The 26,799-nt window shown below is 43.0% G+C and overlaps 1 protein-coding gene across 1 annotated transcript in view; it reads right to left on the bottom strand.

The window, feature by feature from the left end:
- Positions 1-26,799, bottom strand: part of Nusap1 (nucleolar and spindle associated protein 1) — a 30,424-nt gene that overhangs the window by 1,437 nt on the left and 2,188 nt on the right. Inside the window, exons 2-10 of the mRNA XM_032903973.1 lie at positions 23,956-24,024; positions 19,234-19,380; positions 16,910-17,066; positions 13,575-13,664; positions 12,040-12,149; positions 7,854-7,966; positions 6,619-6,776; positions 3,650-3,766; positions 810-918 (exon numbers count right to left, since the gene is read on the bottom strand). Coding sequence (XP_032759864.1) covers positions 810-918; positions 3,650-3,766; positions 6,619-6,776; positions 7,854-7,966; positions 12,040-12,149; positions 13,575-13,664; positions 16,910-17,066; positions 19,234-19,380; positions 23,956-24,024 — 1,070 coding nt within the window. The remainder of the gene's footprint in view (positions 1-809; positions 919-3,649; positions 3,767-6,618; positions 6,777-7,853; positions 7,967-12,039; positions 12,150-13,574; positions 13,665-16,909; positions 17,067-19,233; positions 19,381-23,955; positions 24,025-26,799) is intronic.

The following is a 26,799-nucleotide window of genomic DNA, read 5'->3' as shown; positions in this document are numbered from 1 at the left end:
GAGCCTGGGTAAGCAGTAGCTGGGGTACATTGTAAACCCACTTTGGAATCTATTTTGCTAGAGATGAAAATACTTAACAAAATGTATGTTTTTAGATAGACTGTCGTGGCTGGGTGATGGTGTATGCCTTAAATCCCACACTCAGGAGTAAGAGGAAAGAGGATCTATGAATTTGAGGCTAGCCTGCTCTACAGAACTCCAGACAGCCAGGGATATAAACCTTGTCTCAAGAAAACAAAACCAAAAACACAACAAAAAGCTATCCTGTATCCCAGGGCCCCTGTTTGCTTTGAAAGAAAGGTCTAAAAGTGACTAACTCGAAAGGGGACTCATCTACTGTGGCTAGAATAAGGTTTGTCCAAGCTTGGTCCTCACTCTAACAGTATTGAGAGGTGGTGGAATCTTTAGGAGGTGGGGCCTAGAGGGAAATAAAATTAGGTTAAGGGCACCACTCTTGGAAGAGATTAATGCGAAGCCCCAGGAATGAATTAGGTGTTCCGGGAAGAGGCTGTTGGGAAGACAGCACGACACTCTGTCTACTGTTGCCTAGTCTTCACACAGTCTCCTTCACTCTCCAGTGCACCCATGTTATCCTCCATCTTGTGACACAGCAGAAGACTCTACTAGCACCTGAGGCTCCCAGAACTGTACGTCAAAGTAAACTCTGTTCGTTCTCTGTAGTATTTGGTTATCACAACACAAAATGGAATGGAGCACTCTGCTTCTAAGACAGCTTTCAAATTCCATCCCTCCCAAGCTTTGGTACCTTGGAAGTTAGTACTTGCACTGTGAGGTAGCCATGTGCTCACCTGGTCTGGAGAGGAGGTTGTTTGTACGTTTTCCTGTGCAGGGTAACTCTGCTCACACATTCAGTCAGAGAATTATTCTCTTTAGCTTGGCCCCAAGGTTTCAGCTTCCCTAGGTTAGAAACAGGGGTGTTAACAATCTTTCATTCACAGCTCCATTGTCTCCATCTTTGAGCCTATCTGCCTATCAACATTTTTACCATTTTGTAGATATTTACATGTATTTTCTGCAGTGAATCTTGATTTCACATTTCAAATGTATACCATATTTTCCTCTAAAAATGTGTTTTAATAATAATAAAAATCCTGTATTGTTTCTGTGTTTATATAAGGAGACCAGACAACATCTGGCTTCCCTGGGAGAGTGCACTTACACATACACACACAGACGGTACACATAATTTAAAAAAAATTTTTTTTTCTTTTCTATTTTTCGGAGCTGGGGATCGAACCCAGGGCCTTGCGCTTGCTAGGCAAGCGCTCTACCACTGAGCTAAATCCCCAACCCCTAAAAAAATTTTAATTAAAAAATTTGATAATTTTAAACTAATTGAACAACAGTCCCAATAAAGCAATAACAACAAAATAATTTATCTTACAATTATGTAAATATTATATTAAATATCAAAATAGTATTCCTTTTAAAAGACAAATTTAATATTTTAATGTTCTTAATATTTTAAAGGTTTTCTTTTTTTTTTGAGACATGATTTCTCTGTGTAGCCCTGGCTGTCCTAGAGCTCAATCTATGTAGAGCAGGCTGGCCTTAAGTTTACAGAGTTGCTCTGCCTCTGCCTCCCAAGTGCTGGGATTACAGGTATTTGCCACCACTGCCCAGCCTCAAAGAAGTTTTAGTCGTTTGTATATGTGTGTGTCTGAGTGTAGCCACTTGTGTGTGTTACTGAAGGCCAAAGCTGTGAGATCCCCACAAACTGGAGTTGTAGATAGTTGTGAGCTACCTGATATGGGTGCTGGGAATAGAACTTGGGTTCTTTGGAAGAGTAAAACATATTCTTAACCACTGAGCCATAACTCCAAGGGTTTTTGTTGTTGTTGTTTTAATTTATGTGTACCTGCCGAGTCTTATGTGTACCACGTGCATGCAGCTACCCACAGAAGCCAAAAAAGGCTGTTGACTTCCCTGCAAGTGGAGGTGTAGGCCACTCTGAACTCCCTGGTATGGGTGCTTGGAACTTGTGTTCCCTGCAAGAGTATTAAGTGCTAAGAAGAGCGAGCCATTTCTTTAACATCCTCAAGACTCAGTGAGATGGTTAGAATTAGGTAAGAGATGATGGCTTCTGTAGTGCATTTTATAGCTGGGCATGGTGCCTCATACTACTAATTCCACATCCTGGGAAGCTGAAGGAAAAGAATAGCCATGAGTTCAAGGGCATGCTGGGATAAAAGAGTTTCAGACTAGCCTGGCGATTCAGTGAGTGAGACGCAGTCTGAAAAAAACACTCTGCTCTCAGCCAATACAATACAGTGTGCTGGCTGGCCTCATGCTCCTGCTGCAGCGTTCTTCCTGCCATGTTGGACTGAGTTTACCCATAACTACTGTGATACAATGATGGGCCAGCCTCACGCTTTTGCCACATTACCTCGGCCACCAAAATGAACTATACCCATCGCTAAATTCGAGGCACAATAAACCCCAACTCTTAATACAAAACACCACAATAAAGATCAAACAACAAAAATCCCATACATAAAATAAAGTGAGTGTGATATATAAAACTGCTAAGAGTAGAACTAAAATGTTCTAAAAAATAAATAAATAAAATAAAGATCCCATCACTCTGAAGTTCACAGTCAGTCTTGGCTTTGAGCAAATCTGAGGACAACTAGAAGATCTGTCTCAAAACAAAGGAAGGAGCAGAGACTCAGATACTTATACACTCTGGTTTTTTTTTTTTTTTTCTTTTCTTTTTTTTGGAGCTGGGGACCGAACCCAGGGCCTTGCCAGGGCCTTGCACTTGTTGGGCAAGCGCTCTACCACTGAGCTAAATCCCCAACCCCTCACTCTGTTCTTGATAGCCAAGCATGAAAAGCTCACACAGGCTACTTTAAGCTGACATCACTCTGTTGACAACTTATATTTTTGGTTAACAAATGTGTAAGCAGATCGATTGCTCTTTGCCTAATGGAAAATCTTTTAAGTCAGGGATTCATGTGGAAGCAGGGACATGTTGGGCCCTACCTTGGTGTTTCCCTCCCCCCTCGCTGAGCCTTTTAGCCTGCTATAGCAAGAAGTTATTTACACCCTTGGGAGCTGCTCTGGGAGCTGCTCTTAGCCCCTGATTTGGGGCTGGGATTTTCCATGGCACCCTTCCTCCCCACCGAGCCTTCCTGCTTGTTGTTGTTAAGAAGTTGTTTATGCCCCTGATTGGGCCGGAACTTTTACCACACAGACTTTTCCTGATTTCCTGATTGAGGATTTTCACCTGCCTTGTTGTTTTCCTCGGCTTTTGCCTGGGGTATATAAGGAGATCTCAGTAAAGCCTTGGTGGCACTCGCTGAAAACCTGTGTACTTGATTTATTTCAATCCCGCAGACCTACGCCTGATATTCACACACTGTCGGTGCAGGTGCCGACAGGGACAGACATTTACATGGAGGGACTTCCAACAAGTCACAGAATGTTTTTCTCTTGTCGTGTAGTGTTTGGATATAAGATTCGAAGCCTCATGCCTGCCAGAAGCACTTTACTACTACATACACTCTAGTAGTATACACTCGTGTGCATGCACACGCACACAGCATACACCTCCAGCTTTTTGGTACCTTTAATGCAGAACTGTTCCTCTTCTAGCAGCTCTGCCCTTCCAGACTCTCCCACATACCTTTGTGTGGCTTGTAGTTGAGGGGACGAGACAAGCTTGCTTTGAGATCAAATATCGGTTTCTTACTAGAACCTGGAGTCTGTGCTGCTTCAGTCATCAACTTGAATGGAGTAATAACTGAAAAAAAAACCAAAAAAGCCCAAATAAAAGAGGCCAGTGGAGCTCTGTGAGTTCGAGTCCAGCCAAGTCTACAAGTTGAATCCAGGACAGCCAGGGCTCTCTCTGTTACGCATCAAAACCCTGTCTTAAAAAAACCACATACACAGGGGGTTGATGAGATGCCTCAATGGTTAAGAGCACTGTCTGTTCTTCCAGAGGTCCGGAGTTCAATTCCTAGAAACCACATGGTGGGGATCTGATGCCCTCTTCTGGCATGTGGATGTATATGCAGCAGAGTACTCACACATTAAAAAAAATACACAAAATGGAAAGAAACATTTTTTTAAAAATTAACTAATTAAGCCAGACATTTATAATTTATAGTCCCAGCCCTCAGAAGACTTGTGAGGTAGAGACAGGTGTGGACTACACATGTCAATTCCAGGACAGACTGGAACAGTGTGAAACCCATCTCAAATAAATAAAAAGAACCAATTATATATGGGCAAAAAGATTTGTAGCTCTATTTATTAGTAAAAGTTATTATTATTTAGTAATGTAAATGTTTACATCATAGTTAAAATGAGGATGGTATAATTCATCAAGCCTATTGCTATAGTGGAGCAGCAGATATCTACCACATTTATATTTCTTCCCCTCCACAGAGGAAGCGACTCAGTCATGTTTAATGTCAGCGTTTGTGAAGGAAAAGCTGAATCAAGAGCTGCCTCGTTAGCCAGTTACAAAAGGGAGTTTAAGTTCTCTGTTGTGGTGATGTCTCAAAAGCGGGAGGTCAGAGTCGGGTGGTGGGAACCAGACCTGGGGCACATCCTTGAGATCCTGTGTCTAAAGGAAACTCTTGTACTTCCACAGTATACAATGTGTTCTGGAGGTACTCATGTCTTTAGGGGACAAACTGAACTATATCCATACCACTGAACCATTGTTAAGATAACTGTATAGGTTTGAATCTTGAAACATTCTCTTGAGTTAATGAAGTCACAGGAAAAGAAAAAGTTAAAATTCAAATCTGGTAATGGGGTGGTAGACCAAAGTAACATCTTATTTTAATAGACCCTGAATTTCTTAGCAGAATGAGGTAACCGTTTGGTCTGGGCTTTGTGTCTTTATCTCTGAGCACTTTTGAACCCCCTTGTCATTGTGATGCTTTCAGACTCCAGCCCTTTGTAAAATGACACTAACCATTTTTCCTGATCACCCCTCCCCAGGCCATCTCTTCATGTTTAGAATGCTAGGCAGAATGCTTGCTAGATCAGGCTTAAGATAGGGCCAGAGGAGAGGTCAACCAGGAGAACTCCATAAACTTACAATTTTCATCTCTGCACTGCATGTGTGTCAGAGAGACAGAGACAGGGAAAGCAAGAACACATTCTGTGGTCAGGTATTGTCCACTTTTTCTTTGAGAAATGGTCTCTCACAATGGCCTGGATCTCACCAATTGCTGAGTTCCAGGGAGTGAATTCTCTCTATGTCTCCCCAGCACCAGGATTATAATAAATGCGTTACTACATCCAAATTTCTTTTAGACAGGGGCCCTAGGAATTGAAATCAGGTCCTGTGCTTCAAAGACAAATGCTTTAACTCAGTAAGGCATCTCCCTAGCCCTCAACTTAATTTTCTTTCTTATTCAGTTAGACTGGTAATCCATATAGAACCCTCTGTCTCCACACTAATTATCATCACCAGTGAAGTTCTCCTCGATCTGAAACTTTGATTGCTCTGGTCTTAGGAACTTGGTAATATTTTTGTATAATCAAAGCTCTTGGGGTTGGGGATTTGGCTCAGTGGTAGAGTGCTTGCCTAGGAAGCGCAAGGCCCTGGGTCCGGTCCCCAGCCCCGAAAAAAAAAATTAAAAAAAAAAAAAAAAAAGCTCTTAGATTGACGTTTTCAAGGAGACTGTAAGGAGAATCTTTTTTTTTTTTTAAATTTAATGAGTGCTCTATCTGCATGCACAGCTGCAGGCCAGAAGAGGGCATCGGGTCTCATTACAGATGGTTGTGAGCCACCATGTGGTTGCTGGAAGTTGAACTCAGGCCCCTCTGGGAGAATAGCCAGTACTCTTAACTGCCGAGTCATTTCTCTAATTTCTCTAGCTCTGTAAGGAGAATCTTCTTGGTGTGTGTGTGTGTGTGTGTGTGTGTGTGTGTGTGTGTGTGTGTGTGTGTGTGTGTGTCTGTGTTTGTGTGTGTGTATGTGTATGTTGGTATGTGTGTGTTTCTCTGTGTGTGTGTGTGTGTGTGCACGCGCATGCACACTAGTGATCAAATCTAGGGCCTTGCACATAATATGTAAATCTCTACTACTGAGGTGTACACTTTCATTTGAACCTTGCTATCACTATTACACCTGTGCAGGGTTGAAATAAACCTTAGTGGTTAGGCAAGTACTTAGCATGTGTAAGTTCCCAGGTTCAATCCCCAGGATCACAAAAAGAAGAAAACCAAAATCCATTAATGGGACTTAGTGGTGGCATCTAAGTAAAGCTGGATGTTGAGAGCATCTTCCTTTGTGTCCTATTCCACAACCTGTCCAGAAGCCTGGGCTTTGGGATCCTGTTCCTATCAAAGGCATGGAAGACCACAGAGGTTGATTTCCAAGGTCCTTGTCTTTATCTCTGAGTCCTAGAAGGGCTGAAAGCAATTCAGGAAGGGTCACTGTCTTAGGTCTCCTTCTCAGTAGAATGGACCCCGAGCAGCTGTGTGCGTTTGTCTCTGGCATTTCCTTCACCAGGGTAAATGAAAAATATTCTATCACTTTTTTGCACTTGACTTTATACATATTTAGAGACTTTAGAGAAAGGCATATTTAATTTTAGGAAGTTACATATTTAAAGAAGAACTTTCTTTTACCTGCAGTGGAATTCCTCTCAGTGGTCTTTAACTTTGGTGTCTTGAGCACAGCCTGGCCCTTTGAAGCACTCCCAGGTGCAGTCACATGTGGGGACTTTCTGGCTGGTGTCTTGGTCAGCGAGCACTTATGTTCATTATCTTTAGTAGCAGCTGAGAACCTGAACACAATAATGGAGGGAAAGACGTGAACACTTGTCCTGACAGTAATCAAGGTCAAGTTTGTAAGTGAGGCCACTGGACCATCACCAGGTGTTTGGTGGCAGCATTTGCCTCCAAGGACCTCACTTGGTGGAGTGGTATCAATGAGCACTCTCCACTCAGACATGCATTTTAGTGATACCGGCTGGTTTTATATCAACTTGACACAAGCTAGATTTATCTGAAAGGAGGGACCCCAGTTGAGACAACGCTCCCATAAGATTCAGCTATGGGGCATTTTCTTAATCACTGACTGAGGGGAGGGCCCAGCCACCTGTGGGTGGGGACACCCCCCTGGGCTGGTGGTCCTACGATCATAAGAAAGCAGACTGAGCAAGCCATGAGGAGCAAGCCAGTAAGCAGCACCCCTCTGTGGCATCATCTCCTGCCTCCAGGTTTCTGCCCTGTTTGAGTTTCTGTCATGACTTCCCCCAAGGATGAAGAGGGATATAGAAGTGTAAGCCAAATAGAAAACCTTTCCTCTGGGGAGGGGAACACCCATAAAGAAGGGGAGGGAGAGGGATTAGGGGGATGTTTGCCCGGAAAGGGAATAACACTCGAAATGTAAATAAGAAATACTCAAGTTAATTAAAAAAAAAAAACCTTTCCTCCTCAACTTGCCTTTGGTCATGGTGTTTCATCACTGAAATAAATAGTATTTCCCCCTAGGACTAGGGAAGTACAGACATGTGAATTCCTAGGGCTGGTGAGCTAGCTAGACGAGCCTTCTCGGTAAGTTCCAGGAGACTCTGTCTCCAAAAATAACAATGGATTGTGATGACAACTGGAGGCTATCCTCTATCCAACAAACCTATTTACACACAGAGACACGCACACACACAGACACAGAAACATACACACACAGACACAAAGAGATACACAGACACACACACAGGATATTCACCAAGCATATCTGAACACTAGGAGTATAGCTCAGTGGTACAGCCCTTGTCTAACATACCCACGGCCCTGGACTTACCCAATGTGCACACGTGTATGCACACCCATGTAACCCCTTTACGAGAAAATCTTTTTACCTGACATTCATTTTAGTTGCTGAGTGGCCCTGTGAGCACCGCTGCCTCGCAGGAGTGCAGAGTACAGAGAGTCTCCCTCTTGGTGGAACTGGGGTCACTTTTTTGTCAAGCTGCTTTGAAAAGAAGAAAAAGCACCATTTTAAAATCTTGGTCTCAGGCCAGCAGGCTAGCTCTAGCTCAGTGGGTAAAGGCAGAAGCCTGGAGACCTGTGTTCCTTCCCCACAGCCACATGGGAGAGGAAAGAGCCAACCCTCATAAACTGCCCTTTGACCAACAAGTACTTATATGCACACACACACACACACACACACACACACACACACACACACACACACACACACGACTTTAAGTTGTTCTCAAGTCAAGTGGTATATCCCTGTAATCCCACCACTTGGAAGGTGGAGTGAAGACAATCAGGAGTCCAAGGCCAGCCTCACCAAGAGACATCTCAAGGCTAGCTTAGACTACTATACAACGATATTCTCAAGATAAAAATTAACTATTTAAAAAGAGGGGGGGGGGCTGGAGAGGTGGCACTGACTGCTCTTCCAGAGGTCATAAGTTCAATTCCCAGCAACCACATGGTGGCTCACAAGCATCTATAATGAGATCTGGTATCCTCTTCTGGCTTGCAGTGACATATGCTGTACATAAAATAAATAAAATAAATCTAAAAACAAAAAGAGGGGGGGTGGCTAGAGATATGGCTCAGTGGTTAAGAGCGCTGACTGCTCTTCCAGAGGTCCTGAGTTCAATTCCAAGCATCTACATGGTGGCTCACAGCCATGTGTAATGGGATCTGATGCCCTCTTCAGGTGTGTCTGTGTGCAGCTACAGTGTACTCATATATATAAATAAATCTTTAAAAAAAGAGAGAGAGAGAAAGAGAAGGAAGAAGCAATCTTCTGGAAGGGCAGCAAAGCACATGTTTTTTTTCTTTAACTGGTAGACGATTTGATGTGTACAGGTGTCCTGCATGTATGTAATGCACCATGTGCATGCTGGGTGCCCAGGGAGGGCAGAAGACAGTGTTGGATCCCCTGGAATTTGAGTTACAGATGGTTTTGAATTTCCATGTGGGTGCTAGGAATTGAACCTAGGTCTTCCGGAAGAGCAGCCAGTGCTCTAAACCAGTGAGCCATCTCTGTAGCCCAAGGTCATGCACTCTTAATTGCTGGGCAGTCATTCCAGCTCTACTCAGTCCCTTTTTGTCTTTTTAATTTATTAGTTTAGTTTAGTTTTAGTTTTTGAGACAGGGTTTCTCTGTGTAGCCCTGGCTACCCTTTCTCTGTAACCTGTGCTGCAGAACTCACAGAGCGCTGTTTGACACTGCCTGCCTCTGCCTCCTGAGTGCTGTGATTAGAGACACGCACTACCACCACTGGGTTTCAGTCCTCTTAGAAATTAACTTAATACTTAAAAATAATGTTTAGTGCTATAATTGGCTTATATCTGTTTTGAAAAATAGCAAGTTATACAGACCACGTCCTCACATGAATGTGTCTCAGCCCTGTCAGGCACCTTCAACTATGGGAGCAGAGCCCTGACTCCCTGAGATGTTATTAATTCACAATGTGTCTAACTCAGCTAAGCGTGGCTCCATCAGCTTTTCTCACCTGAAGGAGCACTGAGACCAACAAAACCTGGACTGAAGACCTGAGGGGACTGTTACTATAGGAACCCTTTAAGACAGCCAGTACGACTCCCTCTGTTGGAGAAAAAAGCTAGAGCCAGAAATTAATTCATTCTCATTGTAAGTAAGGCAAAATGAATGTGGCACACAGAACACATGCCACATGGATAAGGTCATCTATCTACCTACCTACCTACCTACCTACCTACCTACCTACCTATGTGTGTGTATTATTTTGTGTGTATACAAACATATTTTATTTACATTTATTTTTCAATTAAAAATTTTTTTTTTGTTTTTTTTTTGTTTTTTTCTTTTCTTTTTTTTTTCTTTTTTTTCGGAGCTGGGGACCGACCCCAGGGCCTTGCGCTTCCTAGGTAAGCGCTCTACCGCTGAGCTAAATCCCCAGCCCTTCAATTAAAATTTTTTGTGCCAGGATGTGGTGGCCCATACCTCTAATCCCAGTATGTGGATTTCTGTGATGCCAGCCTAGTCTATACAGAACTAGTTCCAGAACAGTCAGGGGCTACACAAAGAAACCTTACCTTAAAAAATAAAACAATAGGGGCTGGTGATTTAGCTCAGTGGTAGAGCGCTTGCTTAGCAAGCGCAAGGCCCTGGGTTCAGTCCCCAGCTCCGAAAAAAAGAAAAACAAAACAAAACAAAACAACAACAACAAAAAAAACCCAATAAATTATAAGAACACACACACACATACTAAAAGAGTCTTGAGAGGTTTGAGCTAGAGCCAGGCTGACTCCATGACAGTCTGCAAACTGGCAGTTTGGGAGACTAGGCCTAAGTTTCTGTTTCCCAGAAACGAGAACCTGGATCCAGGACCCTGTCGTCAGCCACAGGCAGCCAACTTGAGGGCACCTTGTCATCTGGCCTGAAGTGACAATAGGTAGCTAGAATGAGTTAGCAACGCCCTGGGAACTCTTCAGAGCCCAACCAATTGTAGAGTCAGTCAGTGCCCTAGAGATAGAGCGGACCAATCAAGGAAAAAGGACACACCCTCCCTGGAATTCCCTTAACTGACGATAAACTGACTATGGCCTGTGAGTTCACTGGGTGTCTCTATCCCAAATGGGGAGACTCCTGCATGCAGAAAATTCAGTTGAATAAATGCTCTTTGTTTTTGGCTACTGTTTGAGTCTGGGGTATCATTCTCTGGTGATTCTTGGACCCTAACAGTCTCTCTCTACAGCACTGGCTGACCTGAAACTCCCCACGTAGCTCATGCTAGCCTCAAACTCACGTGCCTCCTCTGCTCTCTAAGTACTGGGTTAAAGGTAAGTGCCACAACATGGAAGGATACAATTTTTAGAGGGTTTTAAAAATTCTGAGGGCAGGAGGAAGCAATTTTAAGAAAGATGTGTCAAAACCCAAATAAGTCCATCTACCTATATAGTCATTTGATGATAGCTATATTCTCCATATTGTTAAATTATTTAAAAATCAAAACTTTGGAAGGTGTGGCAGCTCATGCCTAAAATCCTAGTGCTAAGGACACCGAGAGTTGCTGACAATTCAAGGACAGCCTGAACTGCGAAACAAAAAGGAACAACCAGGACAAGTAGTTCAGTCTAAGAAAATGAACTTAAGAAGTAACAAGAGGGGCTGGGGATTTAGCTCAGTGGTAGGGCGCTTGCCTAGCAAGCGCAAGGCCCTGGGTTCGGTCCTCGGCTCTGGAAAAGGAAAAAAAAAAAAAAAAGAATTAACAAGAAACTGGGGTTAGAGGCAAGTGTCTTTAACCCAAGTTCTGCAGAGGCAGGAGAATCACTGTGAGTTCCAGGACAGCCAGAGCTAAAGAGTAAGACCTTCTCTTAAATAAAAAAAAAAAAAAAGGGTTGGGGATTTAGTTCAGTGGTAGAGCGCTTGCCTAGAAAAGCAGAAGGCCCTGGGTTCAGTCCTCAGCTCCAAAAAAAAAAAAAGCCAGTTGCAGGGGGGGGGTGGGGGGGGGTGGACCAGGAGGGGAATGAAGACTGGACTGTAAAAAAGGACTAAAGAATAATAATAATAGGGGGTTGGGGACTTAGCTCAGTGGTAGAGCGCTTGCCTAGCAAGCGCAAGGCCCTGGGTTTGGTCCTCGGCTCCGAAAAAAAAGAAAAGAAAAAAAAATAATAATAATAATAGTAATAGTAATAGCAGCCAGCTGGGGGGCTCAAGCCTTTAATCTCAGCATTCAGAAAGCAGAGATGGGATAATCGCTGTGAGTTCAAGGCCAGCCTGGTGTACAGAGTAAGTTTCAGGACAGCCAGGACTACACTGAGAAAACCTGTCTCTAAAAACAAAAAAAAAAAAACAAATGAACAAGATGGGGCTGGAGAGATGGCTCTGTGGTTAAGAGCACCAAATATTCTTTCAGAGGACTGGGTTCAATTCTCATATGCATATGGCAGCTCCCAACCATGTGTAACTCCAGTTCCAGGGAGCTCAACCCATTTCCCGTCTCCATGGCACCAGGCAGGTGCATGGTTCATGTATCTACATGTAGGCAAAACACAAACCCACACACACAACAAAGTGAGACAACAATAAAAGCATGCATACCTTTAGTTCTTTAAGTGAATCGTGCTCTTTAAAGTGTTTCTTTTTTCTCACCATATATTCATCAATGGATTCCATTTTCTTAAAATGAGCCTCATGAAGCCTCTTAAAGTCTAGAACATTCCAAATTATGAGTAGTAAGATAAAAATCCATTTTAACCTTCCCTGTGTTTTTAATCAACACTTATTCTCTCTATTCTCTTGACATTCAACTTATTATCTTAGCTAAAACATTAATTTCAGAACACTCAGCTTTCAGAAACTCAGGGCAAAGCATGTTCCTGTTAGAGATCATCAGACATTCACTGTCCCCAGTGACTAAGCCCTGACATCTTGGTTTGGAGAACAAGAGCTTTGTCTTCCACCACCCTCCACCCCCCACCCCCCCCCAGTTAACGGGCCTTTATTTAATCATCACAGAATAGATGGATTGACTGACTGACTGTGTGTGTGTGCGTGTGATGATTGACGCCCAAGGCCTCCTAAGCACATGCTCTACCATTTGAGATACAACTCCTCTAGTCTGTGAAAACTGACAGTTTATTTGCTGAGAAAGCACAGAGTTAAAGACTCCATGAAGGTTCGGGCAGTAAATGTGAGGCCAGCATGGTTTCTGTCTCCTTTTGTTTTCATCCCTGTAAGAATTGAAAGCCTTGGCGAATGTGGTGTCACATGCCTACATGTAAACACAATGCATAGTGGGAAGAGACAGGAAGATTAAAAATTCAAAGGCAGCTTTGGATACACAGTGAGCTTGGGACCTCCTGGGCTACATTAAGACAATGTGTCAAAAAATCCAAAAAGGCAAAAATTTTAGGTCAAAAGATTTAGAACTAATCAAGGTACATAGGGAGTAGCCTGTCAGACTCTATCCTGAGCTATTCCATTATTGAATTTCTTTTTCCGTTTTACGTTTATTGTTTTATATGTATGAATGTGTTTTTACTCAGGGAGGTCAGAAAAAAGAGTGAGATGCTCTGAAACTGGAGTTTCAGGTGGTTGTGAGCTGCTATAGATGCTGAGAATTCAACTCAGGTCTTCTGCAAGCGCTCCAACCTCTGAAGCATCTCTCCATCCCCAACTACTGAACTTCTAATATATGATGAACACTATTCTATTATAAATATATAATAATCTATGTGTCAAGCAAGATAAAGCAGGTGAGAAAATTGTTGTCTTTTTGATATATTGAGACAGAATGCCATACTATAACACGGGCTCCTTCAAACCATTAACCAAGCCTCTGGCTCCCAAGTGCTGAGTACAGCACGTACCTGCTATTTCATCAGATATTTATTGAAGCCGTTCTGCGTGATATTTGATGTGCTAGGTACTAAGTATTCTCAAGTTACATGCCAATGCACCGAAGCCTGAAGTACAACCATTGCTCCTTTACAGTGAGAAAATCAGTCTGAGGATCCCACCTAAAGCCAGGAACCTGGTTCCCACATGTGAGATTTTAGCTGCTGTGAGCCACTGCCGATCCACCAAGAGTCTAAAGGAGGGCAACCCGCTGGTCTGTTTGTGTACAAACTTACTTGGTGTAGTGGCTGAAATTCTTTTACTGTTCCCAAGTTTAGAAAACCCATCCGTGCATAGAGATCTTTTTTCCAAAGGCCTCTTTTTGTCTAGAAGGCAAATATAAAATAAATAGACATTTTTCTATTAAAATGTTGACTTGAATAATCAAAGATATAAAAACTTCTAAGAAACATCTGTCTGGGGCTCAAGATGTCGCTCATGTATTTGAGCATTTGCCCAGCAAGTATAAGGCCTGGTTCCATCTTTAGCACCATCAAAACTAGACAAAGAAACAAAAAAGCGTAAATTATTTTATCTGCTGCTTCTTGTTACCTGTTATTTATTTGGTATCACAGAGATGAAGTGTGTCTAAATAGCTTTTTTAGAAACTACAGGCATTATTCAATGAAAACACACCAAGTAAGCTTCTTTTGAGATGGGGCATCTTTTTTTTTTTTTTTTAATTAATTAATTTATTTATTTATCTTTTTTTTTTCTGGAGGTGAGGACCGAACTCAGGGCCTTGTGCTTGCTAGGCAAATGCTCTACCACTGAGCTAAATCCCTAACCCAAGATGGGCCATCCTTATGTAGCCCTAGTTCTGAAACTTACTGTGAAGGCCAGGCTGGCCTCGAGAACATACATACAGATCTCTCTGTCTTTCTCTGCTTCCTGAATGATGGGATTCAAGTGTTGACCACCGCACCAGACAGGGAAGTCAGTTTTTTTTTTTTTTTTCTGGAGCTGAGGCCCGAACCCAGAGCCTTTCACTTGTTAGGCAAGTGCTCTACCACTGAGCTAAATCCCCAACCCCAAAGTCATAGTTTCTTAATGTTGAAAGATCCATTCTGGACTCATGTTCTTTGTACAATGTGTAAGAAAGCTCTTCTGTAAGAAACATGCATGGAAACCAGCATATATCTATAATTCTAGCACTTGGGGCAGAGGGATGGGGAGTCAAGAACATCCTTGGCTACATAATGAGTCCCAGGCCAGTGTAGGTTAGATGAAACCATGTTTTTTAAAAAAGAAATCAAAACAATAAAATAACACACACACCCCTCAATCCAAAATCCCACATAATATATATGAGGCACACATCTACAGATTCTCTCAAAGTTCAGGGAAAAAGTATGTGTGTGTGTGTGTGTGTGTGTATATGTGCACATGTGTGAGGGGGAAAGAAAGAGGCGTGGCGGGTAAGGGAAGACAGGAGTGAGAGAGGGAAGAAGAGAAAACTAAGAAAGACATTGTACAATACTCAGGGAAATCTGAGTGACATTCTGCACCATTCTATTGGTCCTTGTAATAGGCCATCACCTCCCTAAATCCTCCCAGCAAGAGCCAGGCAGAGATGTCCCAGGACAACTGGCAGGCTTCCTAAGGAATAGAACGGCAAGTACGAAGTGCAGTCAGGAAGGGCCAACTCAATTCTCTAACCTTCTACAACCTAACTGAAAAGGCTGGAGAGATGGCTCAGCAGTTAAGCACTTGTTGCTATTGGAGGACTTGGGTTTAAGCTCCCAGCACCCATATGGTGGCTCACAACCATCTATAACTCCAATTGGAGGGGATCTGATGCCCTCTTCAACTCCACAGACACCAGGCATGTACCTGGTAAACATATATACCTGCAAGCAAAATATTCATACACATAAATGTAAAACAACCTATAAAATAATTAAAAACAAAGAAACAGAAAATAAAATTATTAGTTGAGAAAATTTCAGAAAAATGTGGGTTATTTTGTTTTGTTTTGAGCATAATCTTTTGCTAAGCCCACCGGAATGGTCTGAAGCTTATTCTATTCTGTAGATTAGACCAGCCTTGAACTCTGCAGATCCACCATCTCAGTCTCCCAAATGTTGAAATTAAGCAAAGAGATGTGGAAGACTGAAAAAAGACAGGTATTCACTTTGTGAAAGTGGGTGTCACCCCTCCCTGTAAGCCGCCTAGTTGAAGAAGCAGGCAAGTGTTTGTATCAGTTGAGTTCTGCAGAAAGGCTAATGAGAACAAAGTGGGCTCTCTTGTCACCAAGAGAATGACCTTCCCAAACTCTGCAGAAACCTCCTTTTCTGGCCTTGATGAACGTCATGGCTCAGGATGAAGCTCAGTCACCAGACACTTGCCTGGCCGCTCACACTCCTGGGTCTGACCCTAGTACCAAACAGCAAATGTCAAATAAAACTTGGTGGCCTTCTCATTTATTTCTAGGTTATGCTTTAATTATAAAACATGTGAATGTGGCCTGGAGAGATGGCTCAGTGGTTAAGAGCACTGACTGCTCTTCCAGAGATCCCGAGTTCAAATTCCAGCAACCACATGGTGGCTCACAACCATCTGTAATGAGATCTGATGCCCTCTTCTGGTGTGTCTGAAGACAGCTACAATGTACTTATATAATCATCATCATCATCATCATCATCATCATCATCATCCACTTTCTAAAAGAAAAAAACAACTTGAATGTTCCAAGTGTGGCTATGATGAACTGTGGTCCTCCAAAGATGAGTTAGTTCCCAAACTCTAGCATCTGTGATGTCATCCCTCCAGGAACAGGGTCTCGAGATATTTAGTCAAACAGAGGTTGTTTAGCAGGTAGTATTGCAGTAAGACCAGTGTCCTTAGAAGAATATCAGCCATTTAACCCCACAACTCTTAAGAGTAAGGTAGGAAGGGGCTGGGGATTTAGCTAAGTGGTAGAGCGTTCACCTAGAAAGCACAAAGCCCGGGATTCGCACCCCAGCCCAGAAAAAAAAAAAAAAAAAAAAAAAAAAAAAAGTAAGGTAGGAAGACTGCTGGGAGTTCGAGGCCTGCCTGAGTTTCAGTTTCAGAATCTATCACAGGCCAAATGAACAAGAGAAATGTCATGTGATAACACAGGCAGAGAGCAGAGCATGGCACCAGGCCAAGGTACAACAGACATGCACAGCCACTACAAGGTACAAAAGCAAACAAGGTACCCAGTGCCTCAGAAAAGTATGGCTTATTGACGGTTTGTCTTAAGTGTCGCAGCTCCCAAATCTAAGCAGCAATCAATTCCCTTCTTTTTCTTTTTCTTTTTTTTTTTTGGGGGGGGGTTGTTTTATTTTCTGTTTTTGGTTTTTGTTTTTTTTTGAGACAGGGCCTTCTCTCTATTCTATTCTCCTGGCTGTCCTAGAACTCACTATGTAGACCACATTGGCCTCGAGCTCAAAGAGATCCACCTTCTCTGCCTCCCAAAGGTTGGGATTAAAGGCATACAATCATGCATGGCTCAATTTCTGTATTTTAAACTGCCTGGCTTGCATTCCTAGGAAACTAATACAAACGATCCCCCTGGCAATTTTAGTTTGACAATGTTAGCACACACCGTTTATTTTTCCTTCTTCTGAGGAAGCTGCATTCCCATCTTCTGGCCTTTGCTCTGGCAGAGAAGGAACCTTTTCAGTAGCTCTGAGGTCTTGATTTTCCTGATTTTCCTGATTTTGGAATGTGGTGCTGTCTCTTCCTTTCATCTCCATATGATTCTGCAACAAATTTTGAAAGAAAAAAAATGAGAGAATAACTGCTACCTTCTTTTAAAAAGGGTATGAAAAAGGGGTGTGTGTGTTGTTGGGGGAGTTGGTCAGAGGAACAATATGGGAATAAGACTTCTGAGCATCTGCTTGACCCAGGGCTCCAAATTATAATTTCAAAAGCAGGTACTAGAGGTCACTAGGAAGAATGGAAAGATTTGTTCACTTACGGATAATAAACTGAGACTAAGACCCAGCTTCTTGATGTGTGGGGTCATGCAAATAAACACATCGCCCAGCAGCCAGAAAAAGCCTGGCGACAGTGAAAGGTCTCTGAACAAGAAGTACCCCAAATTAACCCAAGGCCAAATCTGATCTGAACCTACTGATTCGTGGGGACCCACATGGTGGAAGGAGTTCATCAAGTTCTCTTCTGACTTCCACATGCACGCCATGGCCTGTACCTCCAGCCTCCACCACATCCCCTCCCAACAAATCATAATATTTTTAAATGTAATTAAGGGGCTAGAGGGGCAGCATATCAGTTACTGACACCACATGGTGGGTCACCATCTGTAACTCTTGATTCCAGGGGATCCAATGCCCTCTCTAGCCTCCCAGGGCACCACACATGCACATGGTATGTGACATACATGCAGGCCAAATACTCATACTTGTAAAATAAAATGAAAAATTAAATAAAAAAAAAATTAAGGCTGAGCATAGTGGCATAAACATTTAATCTCAGCCACACAACGAATAGGGAGGCAGAAACAGGTGGATCTCTGTGAGTTAATTCAAGGCTAACCTGTTCTACAAAGTGAGTTCCAGAACCGTCAGGGCTGGAACTTTTTTTGGCCCCCTCAAAAAAGCAAAAACAAAACCCCAGAAATTAAGAAAAAGTAATTAAAAGAATACAAAGCAAAAAATAAGAAATTAGGATAGGCACGTTGGTTCATACCTATAATCTCAACACTTGGGCTAAAACAGGAGAATTACTATGAGTTTAAGACTCACTGGGTTATAGAGTTAGACTCTAATTCAAGAAACTACCACCACCACCAAGAGACCTAGCATGGTGGCTCATGCTTTTAAGGTGAGCCAGTCTAGATATTGAGGACCAGCCTAGCCAGAGCTGTACAGTGAGATCCTGTGTCGAAGGAGAAGGGAGAGAGAAAGGGAGGTGGACAGGGAGAGGAGGAGGGAGAGAAGAGAAATATTATGTGGTAAAAATGATATTTGTACTATGTAGTACCAACGATCTTTAAACTCAGATCCTTGTGCCTCTGCTTCCCCCACACTGAGATTATAGCTGTACACCTTCATGCCTGGAAGAAGAAGTTTCATTTGAATAAGATACAAGAGTAAAACCAGTGTAATGAAGGCAAATGAGGAAGTCCCTAGTTATTCAACATGATCACACACTACTGAAAGACTAAGCACAGAATGATTACCAGGCCAGGAGCAAATTAAGAAAGAGAACTTAAGGGGTTGGGGATTTGGCTCAGTGGTAGAGTGCTTGCCTAGCAAGGGCAAGGCCCTGGGTTCAGTTCTCTGAAAAAAAGAAAGAAAAAAAAAAGAGAGAAAGAGAACTTAAGGCTACACTTCAGGTTGGTCTCTTTCTTTCATCTTTATTGCAGACCAACTCTGAACAATACACGACCATTCACACTAGTCAATCAATTTTTATATGATGGCATGAATGCTAGAGGAAGTCATTGTGGGAGTGGGGCTGCGGGGAGGGGCTCTACTTTGTTCCTTTAGGGTAGGAGCTCTCACTGAACTTGGAGGTTAGACTAGTGGCCAACAAGCCAGAGGTGCTGTTTACACTCCCCTCAGAGCTGGAGTTACAGGTGTGCATGGGACCATGTCTGACCATGTCTGGTACTGCACGGCAGCAAGCACTCTTAACCCCTGAGCCAGCCCTCATCTTTCTCCAGCCCTTAAACGGGCATCTGATTTATACTTAATCCTAGTAGTTTCTTCCTGAGTGCTAGGGTCAGGGGTACAGTGGGGAGCACAGCAGACACAGGTCTCTACCGCTGAGGAGCCTCCAGACAAATGGCGTCATAAGGGAAGGTAAGTGGAAGCTCACTAAAAGGTGCCAGTTATGGTAGACGGTGGTAGTTCTGGTGGCCTCTCTTCAGTGCACAGTTCTTCAGTGCACAGTTCCACTCACCTGGGAGGTGGGGATTCCATGGATGGTCCTGCACTTCCTCCTCCTGGTTTTGGTGACGTGACTACCTGATCCCGTCTCAGCCTGCTCCTCACTGACAACTTGTGTCTCAGTCTCGTCACAGGAGAATGCGGAAGACTGATTTTCATCCTGGGAAAAGAGGAGACCATGTGTGCCAGATCCTGCATGCATGTGCACTGACGGTCGCTTCCTAAGCCAAAGGAACTTGTCACAGATAGAGAACTAGCACTAGCGTTTTCCTAAACCTAAGTAAAAAGTTACAGCATGCATACAGGATGGTCAGGAAGGAGAACATCCAAACAGACCTGCTTATATGTTATGTCAAGGCTAACATGTCAGAATAGTGGGGAAGGTTCTTTTCATTATCGAATGCCTAATGATATTAGCTCTATTTCTTATATTTGTAGTAGAAAGGAAAATAAACTTGGTTTTTCTCCCAGTTCACAAAGGATCTGGATGGATTGCCTCTGTTTTTCAGTACTTGGGATCAAATGTCGATGCGCCCCACCTGCTCCTAAGTGCCTAGGGGTGAACAGCATCCAGCCTTTTTTCACTTTGTATTTTGAGACAGTCTAACAGTTACCCAGGCAGATTTTGACTTTTGATCCTCCTGTCTCAGCCTCCTGGGTTACAGGTATGGTTCCATCACATGTTTGATTTTTTTTTTTAAAGATTTATCTATTATATATTAGTACACTGTAGCTATCTTCAGACACACCAGAAGAGGGCATCAGATCTCATTACAGATGGTTGTGAGCCACCATGTGGTTGCTGGGAATTGAACTCAGGACCTCTGGAAGAGCAGTCAGTGCTTTTATAACCACTGAGCCATCTCTCCAGCCCTGATTTTTTTTTTCCGATTTTTTTTTAATAAACATATATATGACTTAAAATATTAAATACAAGCTCTGGAAAGTACGTATTTCAGTAGTAAAACACTCACCAACTATATCCAACACCCAGAGTTTGACCTTGGAGACGGGGCAAGCATTATGCACAAAAGCAACAATGAAAACCATTGGTTCTCCTGCCATTGCTGTTGTAAGTCGCTGCTAAAGCTGAGTTCTGGGGTCTGGTTGTCTCTAGGGAATCCTGGCACGGCCATTCACAGTCTCAGGACTTGTGTGTAAAATGGGGCTCACTTGAACTCTTCTCTCACCACTTTGTCAGTGTGCCTCCTTTAAAGATTTTTTTTTTTTAAACTTTAAAGATTTATTTATTTATTATATATGAGTACACTGTAGCTGTCTTCAGACACACCAGAAGAGGGCATCGGATCTCTTTACAGGTGGTTGTGAGCCACCATGTGGTTGCTGGGAATTGAACTCAGGACCTCTGGAAGAGCAGTTGGTGCTCTTAACCGCTGAGCCATCTCTCCAGCCCTCCTTTAAAGATTTATTTATTTATTATATATAAGTACACTGTAGCTATCTTCAGATACACCAGAAGAGGGCATCAGATCTCTTTACAGATGGTTGTGAGCCACCATGTGGTTGCTGGGAATTGAACTCATGACCTCTGGAAGAGCAGTCGGGTGCTCTTAACCGCTGAGCCATCTCTCCAGCCCCCAGTGTGCCTCCTTTAAATTCACCTTCAGATGTTGTTCTGTCACAGGCAATATATCTTGTAAACTGTAGGTAAGAACATCTTTATTTCCTCCTCTACTCCCCATCCAGGTTAGCCTTTTTTCCCTTAGTGCTGAGAAATGTAGCATGAACGCTGAGCTAGCCCTCCACCACTGAGCTAAGCCACAGTGCCCTGCTTCTCAATGTCTGTCTTCTGCTGTTTTTGGAGGCGGAACCTTGATATGCAGCCTAGAGTGTCTTGAACTCAAATACGCCTCAGATTCCCTAGTGCTGGGATAATGCCAGTACGGCTACACCCTGTTCTTCCTGTTTTCTGTTATCAGAGGTGGCCATGCTGTTCTGTATAGTCTTAACTGAATCATCTCTGTTTTATCCACCTATCTTGATTCTATGGAGGGTTCACTCAATAAATTACTGTAAAGTGTGTTTTTCTTTATAAGGTTTTCTATAGGGCTGTAGAGATGGCTTAGTGGTTAAGAGCACTGACTGCTCTTCCAGAGGTCCTGAGTTCAAATCCCAGCAACCACATGGTGGCTCACAACCATCTGTAATGAGATCTGATACCCTCTTCTGGTGTGTCTGAAGACAGCTACAGTGTACTTATATATAATAAGTAAATAAATCTTAAAAAAAAAAAAATAAGGTTTTCTATACGAGCTCTATTCTTCAGAGCTGTTTCTCTTACTTATCTTAGTGTGTTGTTCAGGCTGTGACTTTTCCATAAATGTTTGCTGTCTGGGTTATTTGTTCATTAGGAGCTTGAATGTTATTATCTTTTTTTTTCTTTTTTTCGGAGCTGGGGACCGAACCCAGGGCCTTGCGCTTGCTAGGCAAGCGCTCTACCACTGAGCTAAATCCCCAACCCCTTTTTTTGGTTTTTAAAGACAGGGTTTCACTGAATAGTTGGGACTGTCCTGGAATTCACTCTGTAGACCAAGCTACACCAATTCTCCTGCCTCTGCCTCCCAAGTGCTGTGATTAAAGATGTGTGCCATCACTACCCACCTTTTTTTTTTTTTTTAAGTGGATTTTTTCCCCTGCATATATGTATGCCTGTGTGAGGGTATGGGATCCTCTGGAAGTGGAGTGACAGGGAGTGACATGTTGGTCCTGGGAATTGAACCACGTCTTCTTAGAAGAGCAGCCAGTACTAACCACTGAGCCATTGATTCAGCTTCAAGGACGGAGCTTTCCATATGGTGGATATACCAGATCCTTAGATGGAAGGAGTGCATTATGCCCTAGGTCCCTTGAATGCCCAATGGCAGCAGTGGTCTCAAATTTGAGGCCAGTCTAGGCTACATAGGAAGACATTATCAACCAATCAATCAATAGACCTGGAGAGACAGGTGACTGGGGTCAATTTCTAGCAGCTACATGGCAGCTCATAACTGTGACTCCAGTTTCAGGAGATCTGATGCCCTCTTCTGACTTCTAGGTACACACATAATAAAACACTCATAATAAATCAACTTTAGGCAGAGGTGAAGTATTGCAGAAGTAGTATAATCTCAAATACACAAGGTTCATGAACATCTTGAAGAACTGAAGAGTTGGTAGAGAATACAAACAAAGGGAACTGGCTAAAGAACACAGACAAGGGAGAACATCCTGATAGACCTGTAGACCTATGAACTAGCACAAAATAAGTTCAGGATAGAAGGCCTTGAGACAACAGGGAATATCAATTAGAAAGCAAATAGGCCAGGCATGGTGGCTAGAACCTTAAATCCCAGCTCTGGGAGGTAGAGGCAGGCAGATGTTTCAGGCCACATTAGTCCACACAGAGAGTTCAAGGCCAGCTAGAGTCACATACACCAGTTGGGGAGATCGGCAGATGAATATGAATAGCACAAGTTTCAAAACTGGGTAGTGGTACATTCCTCCAGTACATAGCAAGTTTGAGGACATTTGGACTACAAGAGACCTTGTCTCAAAACTAAAGCAAAATTTTTAAAGATGGAGCTGGAGACATGGCTGAGAGTTAGGAGCACTTGTTACTCTTGCAAAGGACCGAAGGTTGGAGCCAGCACCCATGTCAGGCATCTCACAACCTCCTGGAACTCGAGTTTCTGGCTCCCAAAGGCATTCACAAGCACGTTCACTCTCTCACTCATCTCACTCTCTCTCTCTCTCTCTCTCTCCCTCTCACACCCACGCGCACACGCGCGCGCACACACACACACACACACACACACACACACTCACGCACACACACACAGTTTAAGGAAATGGGGCTGGAGAGATAGTTCAGTGGTTAAGGTCAGTTGTTGCTCTTTCAGAGATCCTATTCCCATGTAATAAAATAAACCGAAAAACAACAACAAAAGAAAAATCAGACCTGCTATTTAACCTGGGTATTTGTGACTTTTAAGTCTAGTTTCTACCCGACTCCTGTCCTGCTGCCTCTTCTGTCTCACAACCTATACTTTAATTTTGCTTTCCTTGTTTTTTGGCTTTTTATTTTCTTTTTAAGACAAGGTCTTGCATTAGTTAGGCTGGTATCGAACTCAAGAATGTGCTGCTCAGTCACTGGAACGCGGAGTGTGAGCTCGTGTCATGATACTCAGGTGTGTTTCTGCATTTGCTTAAAGACGGCTTATTGATTAGGTAACATGGTATTTCATTTACAGCAAATGATGAGACAATTCATTCCCTGTCATATTACATATGATAATAACATCATCTAATAACAACCATCATATCTTTCTGTCTTTTTGAAATTGGGTCAGGGTCTGGCCTTGAACTCTCTAGTAACCTGTCTTGGCTCCATCTCCCAATGTTGGGCTTATAAGCATGAGGCTCCATACCATTTCCTACACCTTCAATTATCAGTGATAAGTATTAATTGTTTACTAACCAGACACTTCTGTTTCCCTAGCTAATAAGTGAGAAAGAACATTATTCAAGCAGTCGGGAGATGGCTCAGCAGTTAAGAGCACTGACTGCTTTTCCCGAGGTCCTGAGTTCAAATCCCAGCAACCACATAGTGGCTCACAACCATCTATAATGGGATCTGATGTCCTCTTCTGGTGTGCTGGAAGACAGTGACAGTGTAATCATATACATAAAATAAATAAATTTAAATAAAGACACTACAGTCAAGAACATCACTCACCTGATTTTTATTTTCTCTTCTTGTTTCTGGATTCAGGTGTGCTTTCAAGGCTCTTAACAACTTGTCTGCCTGTAGAAAGAACAGCCGGCTCATCATTACAGTCAAAGTCAAATGAGCAGAGAAGCTTTGCCAAACACCTCTTTCCTCTGTTTACTGATGCACTCTGGTCAGGCTGGCCGACTAGAACAGTAGCTTTGGTAGAAATGGATTTCACACCCCAGTGACAAAGTCAGTAGAGAAAAAGGCACGTAGTCAACACAGGGAGGTTAGTGTGAGGAAGCTCTGGCTCTCATGGGCTCCACAGGACACACATCAGCAGGTCATGGGATGCCCCAGCTTGGGGCAGATGTCTTGGCTGGGGCTGCTGAGATCTTGAAAATGGAGAAGAGGTTCAATCATGAAGAACAAGATGGAGAAACAAGCAAGGGAAAGAAAATAGGACAGATGATGAAGAGCTAAATCCGGCATGGCTAAAACACAACTAATGGAGAGGAGGTTGAGAAAAAGGTTGGGAAAGTGGTCAAAAGCACGACTTTGCTAGCTGGACGTGCCTTGTAAGGCCTTTTGAATATAAACTTCATCCTTGCAGCAGAGAGCAGTCTCTGGAAAGTTGCCATCAGGGCAGTGGACCAACTAGATGCTTAGGAAAGCAGAAGTGTAGCCTGAAATGCAGTGACAGGTGCAACCTTCTAGGACGTAAGCGAGCGGGAACACCTCGTTGACTAGGGAAATGTTTTGGGCCCAGTTTCTCCTGTGGGCAAGTGGTAGCATACAGTGAGGGTCTTACAAGTCCTTGGGAAAGAGAACTCCTGGCCTTAATTTCTATTCTAGGAAAGCTTCCCTGGTTCTTTTCAGGAAGAGAAATACTATTCTGACTGGCTTTCCTTTTTTTAAAAGATCAAGTGTAGTCAGACATAGCAATCCCCTTAGATTTCCAGGCCAGAGTGAGACCCTATTATAAAACAATCAAAAATCAAGTACATTTGTTGTTAGGTTCTTCTCTCCCCTATTACACCCAGGTGCACAGTTGAGGACCAAAACTCTTTAAAGAATAATTTTATTAATTTTTAATTTTAGGAGTTTGGAGAGATGGCTAAAGAGTTAAGAACATTAGCTGCTCTTCCAGAGGACCTGAGTTCAGTTCCTAATAACCGCATGGCAGTTCACAATCCGATGCCTTCTTTTGGTCTGCAGGCATCCGCGTAGACAAAGCACCTTTACATAAACAAACAATGAATACAAACTTTGTGAGCTGGGATAATGATGCATGCCCTTAATCCCAGCACTCAGAGGATAACAGTAAGCTGAGCTCTGTGACTTTGAGCTAGCCTGATCTACAAATTGACTTCTAGATAGCCAGAGCTACATAGTGAGATCTTGTAACAAAATGAAATAATAAAATTAACTTTAAACTAATACAATAACCTTAAACTTTTTTCTTTTTCATTTCTTTTCATTTTTTTTGGCTTTTCAAGCTAGGTTTCTGTATAACCCTGTCTGTTTTGGAACTAGCTCTGCCTCTCTCTGCCTCGGCTCTGAGTGCTGGGATTAAAGTGATTAGTATACAGAACCCAATTCTGGGATTAAGCCACCGGTGGCTTAAAAATTCTTTTTCTGAGACAGTTTCTCTGTATAGCAGCACTGACTGTCCTGAACTTACTCTGTACACCCAGTTGGCCTCAGCCACCTGCCTTGGCTCTGAGTGCTGGGATTAAAGGCATGTGCCACCACTGCCTGGCTAAAAAAATTTTAATTAAACTATTTTTACATAATGCTCTCCCTGGCCCATCTCCCAGCCAACCTCATTCCTCCAACTTCTCTCCAGGTACCCATGTACCTGCCCTGGCTCTTTCTCAAATTCACGGCCTTTAAAAAATATTGTCATACATGCACAACTCTTAGTATAAAAATACAACCTGCTTGCCCCTGCACAAGCTGGAAATGCCCATCTGTCCTACTTCCCACAACCTCGTCTGCAGAAACGATTTTGGGGTAACACTCCTAGTCTCCGGCAACCACCTGAGTCCCCACCCAGTTTTTGACCATGCATGGATACAATCCCAGTTCCTCACTGACTCCTCCACTGTGAGATCAGCGAGCCCACCTGAAATCTGCCTCCTGATAAATCTGCCTTTGTCTACTTTTAATCTGGTGTAATCTGGCCTGTATCTGCATCACTGAGGGAGAGAAAAAGCCTATTGTTACTCAGTCCATGTTTCTTGTATGTCCAATTCCACACACTTAAGACAGGCTCAGCCTCAGAGCTTGCCTCTCCTTCTCATACAATTTATCATTTGCCAGAAGTGAATGGCCAGTGTGAAATCTGCTCTGTACTTTAAGTACAGGGTGGGCCCAAGCCACAGCTTCAACTGTACTGGACTCCTCTGCATGGAGACAACTGTTAACAAAACGGCTCTCATTTACTACAATGGATCTAACCCAAAGTTCCCTCTCAAATAAGTCATCTGGATCTCTCTTTTAAAGACAGGGTTTCACCATATAGAGTTGACTGGTCTATGACTCACTCTGTGGACCAGGCTGGCCTCACACTCAGAGATCTACCTAATCTAGGGTTTAGTTCAGGGTTGACAAGCTGAACCATATGCCATGTTGTTTGTTTGACATAGGGCCTTCAATTCACAATCCTCCTGTCTCTGCCTCCCCAATGCTGGGATTATAGGTAAGGCTTACCAAAATTACAAACGATTTCTTTTCTTTCTCTTTCTTTTGTTTGCTTGTTTCAAAACTGTATCTCACTTTGTTAATAAAATGGCTCTCATTTACTACAATGGACCTAACCCAAATCCTATCTCACTTTGTGACCCTGGTGGTTCTGGAACTCAC

The sequence above is a fragment of the Rattus rattus genome, chromosome 5, assembly GCF_011064425.1.
Source record: "Rattus rattus isolate New Zealand chromosome 5, Rrattus_CSIRO_v1, whole genome shotgun sequence".
NCBI classification, from domain to species: Eukaryota; Metazoa; Chordata; class Mammalia; order Rodentia; family Muridae; genus Rattus; species Rattus rattus.
This window is presented reverse-complemented; position numbering and strand designations above follow the sequence as displayed.